Source organism: Salvelinus fontinalis, unplaced genomic scaffold (assembly GCF_029448725.1).
Source record: "Salvelinus fontinalis isolate EN_2023a unplaced genomic scaffold, ASM2944872v1 scaffold_0174, whole genome shotgun sequence".
Lineage (NCBI taxonomy): Eukaryota > Metazoa > Chordata > Actinopteri > Salmoniformes > Salmonidae > Salvelinus > Salvelinus fontinalis.
In genome coordinates, this window is record NW_026600383.1 from 44189 (window position 1) to 50930 (window position 6742).

General features: G+C 43.5%; 1 protein-coding gene across 1 annotated transcript; it reads right to left on the reverse strand.

Moving 5' to 3' along the window:
- Positions 1-1834: 1834 nt before the first annotated feature.
- LOC129844110 (keratin-associated protein 6-2-like) lies at positions 1835-2913 on the reverse strand. Its single transcript, XM_055912500.1, has 2 exons — positions 2812-2913; positions 1835-2149 (listed from the first exon to the last, which is right to left on the reverse strand). The coding sequence occupies exons 1-2, from the start codon at positions 2911-2913 to the stop codon at positions 1835-1837; spliced, it is 417 nt and encodes a 138-aa protein (XP_055768475.1).
- Positions 2914-6742: the final 3829 nt, after the last annotated feature.

A 6742-nucleotide genomic window follows, 5' to 3' on the forward strand; every position in this document is an offset into this window, starting at 1 on the left:
CAGAACCAGTGGTGACCATAGCTGATGAATATAAGACATGTTGTCCTCCATTTTGTTTTACCATTACAGAACCAGTGGTGACCATAGCTGATGAATATAAGACATGTTGTCCTCCATTTTGTTTTACCATTACAGGACCAGTGGTGACCATACCTGATGAATATAAGACATGTTGTCCTCCATTTTGTTTTACCATTACAGAACCAGTGGTGACCATACCTGATGAATATAAGACATGTTGTCCTCCATTTTGTTTTACCATTACAGGACCAGTGGTGACCATACCTGATGAATATAAGACATGTTGTCCTCCATTTTGTTTTACCATTACAGAACCAGTGGTGACCATAGCTGATGAATATAAGACATGTTGTCCTCCATTTTGTTTTACCAATACAGAACCAGTGGTGACCATAGCTGATGAATATAAGACATGTTGTCCTCCATTTTGTTTTACCATTACAGAACCAGTGGTGACCATACCTGATGAATATAAGACATGTTGTCCTCCATTTTGTTTTACCATTACAGAACCAGTGGTGACCATAGCTGATGAATATAAGACATGTTGTCCTCCATTTTGTTTTACCATTACAGAACCAGTGGTGACCATAGCTGATGAATATAAGACATGTTGTCCTCCATTTTGTTTTACCATTACAGAACCAGTGGTGACCATAGCTGATGAATATAAGACATGTTGTCCTCCATTTTGTTTTACCATTACAGAACCAGTGGTGACCATAGCTGATGAATATAAGACATGTTGTCCTCCATTTTGTTTTACCATTACAGAACCAGTGGTGACCATAGCTGATGAATATAAGACATGTTGTCCTCCATTTTGTTTTACCATTACAGAACCAGTGGTGACCATACCTGATGAATATAAGACATGTTGTCCTCCATTTTGTTTTACCATTACAGAACCAGTGGTGACCATAGCTGATGAATATAAGACATGTTGTCCTCCATTTTGTTTTACCATTACAGAACCAGTGGTGACCATACCTGATGAATATAAGACATGTTGTCCTCCATTTTGTTTTACCATTACAGGACCAGTGGTGACCATAGCTGATGAATATAAGACATGTTGTCCTCCATTTTGTTTTACCAATACAGAACCAGTGGTGACCATAGCTGATGAATATAAGACATGTTGTCCTCCATTTTGTTTTACCATTACAGAACCAGTGGTGACCATAGCTGATGAATATAAGACATGTTGTCCTCCATTTTGTTTTACCATTACAGAACCAGTGGTGACCATAGCTGATGTATATAAGACATGCTGAGAATGTAGAAAAGTACTCATACACAGTACATTAATTACACAGAGGTAAAATATTACAAACATTTAACATCTCTACTGACGATAAAACTATTCCACAGAGTCTTAAATGTATAATATTTCATGCAAATGTAGGTCGTGTTCAAAACGGCACACTCTTCCCTATATAGTGCACTACTTTTGACAAGACTTATATCAAAGTAGTGCACTACATAGTGAATAGGGTGCCATTTGGGACTTCTTATAAGTAGTAATCACTGGAGAGTTGACAAGTTTAAAATTAAATTCATTTGTACTTTTCAGAGAGATCAGTTCAGAGTTCAGTTTTCAACAAAAGGGACAAGTCAAGTAGATCCTTTCAACGCCTCCTCCACTTTCCCCCACTAGCTACAGTTATTATAAATGTTTTGTTCTGTTATCTCTAACCTAAAAAATAGATCATTTTAAATAAAAAAAAGCCTTGCAGGAATACTGGTGTTAGTTCCGTTAATGTTTCAGGCTCACCTCCTTCCACATTTATTCAATCAAAAAGGTCATCAGTCATAAGTCAGTGGCAGCCAGGTAAGCAGCCAGGTAAACCGCCAGGTAAGCAGCCAGGTAGGCAGCCAGGTAGGCAGCCAGGTAAGCAGCCAGGTAGGCAGCCAGGTAGGCAGCCAGGTAAGCAGCCAGGTAGGCAGCCAGGTAAGCAGCCAGGTAAGCAGCCAGGTAAGCAGCCAGGTAAGCAGCCAGGTAAGCAGCCAGGTAAGCAGCCATGTAAGCCGCCAGGTAAGCCGCCAGGTAAGCAGCCAGGTAAGCAGCCAGGTAAGCAGCCAGGTAAGCATCCAGGTAAGCAGCCAGGTAAGCAGCCAGGTAAGCCTGACGGACAGTTCCATCAATCAGAGGTTTCTGAAGCTGAAGAGTTTGTCTGCGGTTGCCAGGTCTTGTGTGTTTGGAATATTTTAAGCGCCTTGCTGAAACACTGGCTGTAATTCAATTTTTTTTTTATCAAGATCATCTGCTCTCACAGTTGATCAGTATCAATTGATCGTGAGGCCTAATCCAATCTGAATCCAATAAATTAGTCAATCTCCCCATCTAAGTCAGTGCCATGTCTCAGTTCTCCGACATCACCCTCATTAACACTATCACCAATCACAGGCCTCAGTTGAAGAGTGTGTCTGCATTGGCTGTTTCAGGTCTGTGTGTTTAAAAGCCTCGTCACCAAACCAAAATGAAACAAATCCAGCATTTGAAGAGTGTAGACTTGCAGTTTGGCTGTTTTATCTGTTGGGGGTCGCAATCTGCTGGGTTCCATCCCCAGTCCCATCCCCAGTCCCATCCCCAGGCCCCAGTCCCAGTCCCATCCCCAGTACCATCCCCAGGCCCCAGTACCATCCCCAGTCCCATCCCCAGTCCCATCCCCAGTCCCATCCCCAGTACCATCCCCAGGCCCCAGTCCCATCCCCAGTACCATCCCCAGTCCCATCCCCAGGCCCCAGTCCCATCCCCAGTACCATCCCCAGTCCCATCCCCAGTACCATCCCCAGGCCCCAGTCCCATCCCCAGGCCCCAGTCCCAGTCCCATCCCCAGTCCCATCCCCAGTACCATCCCCAGGCCCCAGTCCCATCCCCAGTACCATCCCCAGGCCCCAGTCCCATCCCCAGTCCCATCCCCAGTACCATCCCCAGGCCCCAGTCCCATCCCCAGTACCATCCCCAGGCCCCAGTCCCATCCCCAGTACCATCCCCAGTCCCATCCCCAGTCCCAGTACCATCCCCAGTCCCATCCCCAGGCCCCAGTCCCATCCCCAGTCCCATCCCCAGGCCCCAGTCCCATCCCCAGTACCATCCCCAGGCCCCAGTCCCAGTACTATCCCCAGTCCCCAGTCCCATCCCCAGGCCCCAGTCCCATCCCCAGTACCATCCCCAGGCCCCAGTCCCAGTCCCATCCCCAGTCCCCAGTCCCATCCCCAGTACCATCCCCAGTACCATCCCCAGTCCCCAGTCCCAGTCACACCCCCAGTCCCAGTCTTGTCCCTGTCCCGGCCTTGTCCCAGTCGCAGTCTTGTCAGAGTTCCAGTCTTGTCCCAGTCCCAGTCTTGTCCCAGTCTTGTCCCAGTCTTGTCCCAGTCTTGTCCCAGTCTTGTTCCAGCCCCAGTCTTGTCCCAGTCCCAGTCTTGTTCCAGTCCCAGTCTTGTCCCAGTCCCAGTCTTGTCCCAGTCCCAGTCCCAGTCCCAGTCTTGTCCCAGTCCCAGTCTTGTCCCAGTCCCAGTCTTGTCCCAGCCCCAGTCTTGTCCCAGTTCCAGTCTTGTCCCAGTTCCAGTCTTGTCCCAGTCTTGTCCCAGTCTTGTCCCAGTCCCAGTCTTGTCCCAGTCCCAGTCTTGTCCCAGTCTTGTCCCAGTCCCAGTCTTGTCCCAGTTTTGTCCCAGTCCCAGTCTTGTCCCAGACCCAGTCCCAGTCTTGTCCCAGTATTGTCCCAGTATTGTCCCAGTCTTGTCCTTGTCTGCTTCATGAAGAGATTCATTTTGTCTGCTTCATGAAGAGATTCATTTTGGCTGCTTCATGAAGAGATTAATGTGTTTAACCTGTTATGGCTGCAAGGGAAATTATTGAGTAGCCAGAAAAAAGGTGCCCATTTCAAACGGCCTCGTACTCAATTCTTGCTCGTACAATATGCATATTATTTATTACCTTTGGATATAAAACACCTTCTAGTTTCTAAAACAGGTTTAATTATTTCTCTAAGTGAAACATAACTCTTTTTACAGCCCATTTTCTGGAAAAAGTGAATTTTCCAAGAAGCTATGTCTCTCTTCAAGATACTCTCTATAAAAGGCCTTGGCACTTGGGACTGTACAAACACGTCACACATCTTCCCCTGGTTGTCATGCGGAAGTGAGAGAAAAAAGGACTTGATTATCTCTGTCAGGGACTGAAAGGAACCTCTTTGAGTGATAAGTGCGCACTTTATAATTTTTTCTGGGCGCGAAGTAGGAACTGGACCGCGCTCCTGGAAAACACTCGTTATAGGTGAATATGACCTCCAGCTTCGATTTTCTTTGATACATGTCACAAAATCATCCTAAAGTATGTTTTTTCAATATACTTTAATTATATTATTGAAATTTATTCTGGACTTTAGACGTGATGCGACGCAAGAATTTTGTCAAGACGGAGAGGTTAGCATGGCATGGCCAGTGTGTCATGCTAATTCAACAGGGACATCGTTCGTTCTAGGTCCAAATGAACACGGTTCTGAACAAAGGACCCTTTGGAGAACATTCTGATGGAAAATCAACAAAGATAAGGACCCAATTTGGGATGCTTTTTCATATATCTGTCGAACTGTGCTATCGCTAGCGTTTGACTAGAATCAATGCTGCTGTGTGTTAGCTATTGTAGTAAGCTAATATAACGATATATTGTGTTTTCGCTGTAAAACACTTCAGAAATCGGAAATATTGTCTGTATTCACAAGATCTTTCTCTTTCATTAGCTATCCACCATATATTTTTCTGAAATCTTTTCTGATGTGAAATTAGAAGTAGACGTTGGTGTCTGTTTTCTCTGGCTACTGCCGTGCGATTTCTTACTGTAGCTATGATGGTAGCAGTAATGTAAAACTGATTTATAGCTAAAATATTCAACTTTTTCGAACAAAACATAGATTTATTGTGTAACATGTTATAGGACTGTCATCTGAGGGAGTTTTTTCTAGGTTATTTAGGTTAGTTCTAGGTTAGTTAGGTTGGCTTTGCATGCTAGCTGCATGCTACCGGTGCTGTGAAAAATATCTGTCTCTCTTTTTGTATTTGGTGGTGAGCTAACATGAATATATGTGGTGTTTTCGCTGTAAAACATTTAAAGAATCTGAAATATTGTCTGTATTCACAAGATCTTTCTCTTTCATTAGCTATCCACCATATATTTCTCTGAAATGTTTTCTGAAGTGTAATAAGGTAGTTGACGTTGGTGTCTGTATTTTCTCTGGCTACTCCCGTGCGATTTCTTACTGTAGCTATGATGGTAGCAGTAATGTAAAACTGATTTATAGCTAAAATATGCATTTTTTTTTAACAAAACATAGATTTATTGTGTAACATGTTATAGGACTGTCATCTGAGGTAGTTTTTTCTAGGTTATTTAGGTTGGTTCTAGGTTAGTTAGGTTGGCTTGTGCATGCTAAATGCAGCCTACTTGTGCTGTGAAAAATGTCTTTCTGTCTTTTTTTATTTGGTGGTGACCTAACATAAATATATGTGGTGTTTTCTCTGTAAAACATTTAAAAAATCGGACATGTTGGCTGGATTGACAAGATGTTTATCTTTCAAATGCTGTATTGGACTTGTTAATGTGTGAAAGTTAAATATTTTACAAAAATAGATTTTGAATTTCGCGCTCTGCACTTGGACAGGCTGTTGTCATATTGATCCCGATGTCGGGCTTGCAGCCTGAATCCAAATGAGCTGGTTAGTTCCAATCCCAGTCCACGTCCTGTCCTCCCCTTCCCTCAGCTCAGATATTGGTGGTGGACTGTGTGTGTGTGTGCGTGTGTGCGTGTGTGTGTGTGTGTGTGTGTGTGTGTGTGTGTGTGTGTGTGTGTGTGTGTGTGTGTGTGTGTGTGTGTGTGTGTGTGTGTGTGTGTGTGTGTGTGTGTGTGTGTGTGTGCGTGCGTAAGTATGTGTGTGTTTGTGCGTAAGTATGTGTGTGTTTGTGCGTAAGTGTGTGTGGTGTCAGATATTAGTGGTAATAGAGTGTGTAGTGTCAGATATGAGTGGTAATAGAATGTGTGGTGTCAGATATTAGTGGTAATAGAGTGTGTAGTGTCAGATATTAGTGGTAATAGAATATGTGGTGTCAGATATGAGTGGTAATAGAGTGTGTGGTGTCAGATATTAGTGGTAATAGAATATGTGGTGTCAGATGTTAGTGGTAATAGAGTGTGTGGTGTCAGATATGAGTGGTAATAGAATATGTGGTGTCAGATATTAGTGGTAATAGAGTGTGTGGTGTCAGATATTAGTGGTAATAGAGTGTGTGGTGTCAGATATTAGTGGTAATAGAGAGTGTGGTGTCAGATATGAGTGGTAATAGAGTGTGTGGTGTCAGATATTAGTGGTAATAGAATATGTGGTGTCAGATGTTAGTGGTAATAGAGTGTGTGGTGTCAGATATGAGTGGTAATAGAGTGTGTGGTGTCAGATATTAGTGGTAATAGAATATGTGGTGTCAGATGTTAGTGGTAATAGAGTGTGTGGTGTCAGATTTGAGTGGTAATAGAGTGTGTGGTGTCAGATATGAGTGGTAATAGAGTGTGTGGTGTCAGATATGAGTGGTAATAGAATGTGTGGTGTCAGATATTAGTGGTAATAGAGTGTGTGGTGTCAGATATGAGTGGTAATAGAGTGTGTGGTGTCAGATATTAGTGGTAATAGAGTGTGTGGTGTCAGATATTAGTGGTAATAGAAT

Bases quoted from the DNA above. Each gene is read 5' to 3' on its own strand.
- LOC129844110 (XM_055912500.1), bottom strand. From the start codon at position 2,913: ATGGTACTGGGGATGGGACTGGGGCCTGGGGATGGTACTGGGGATGGG. The intron at 2,150-2,811 runs GTACTGGGGATG...ACTGTCCGTCAG, and splicing joins GGGACTGGGGCCTGGGGATG to GCTTACCTGGCTGCTTACCT.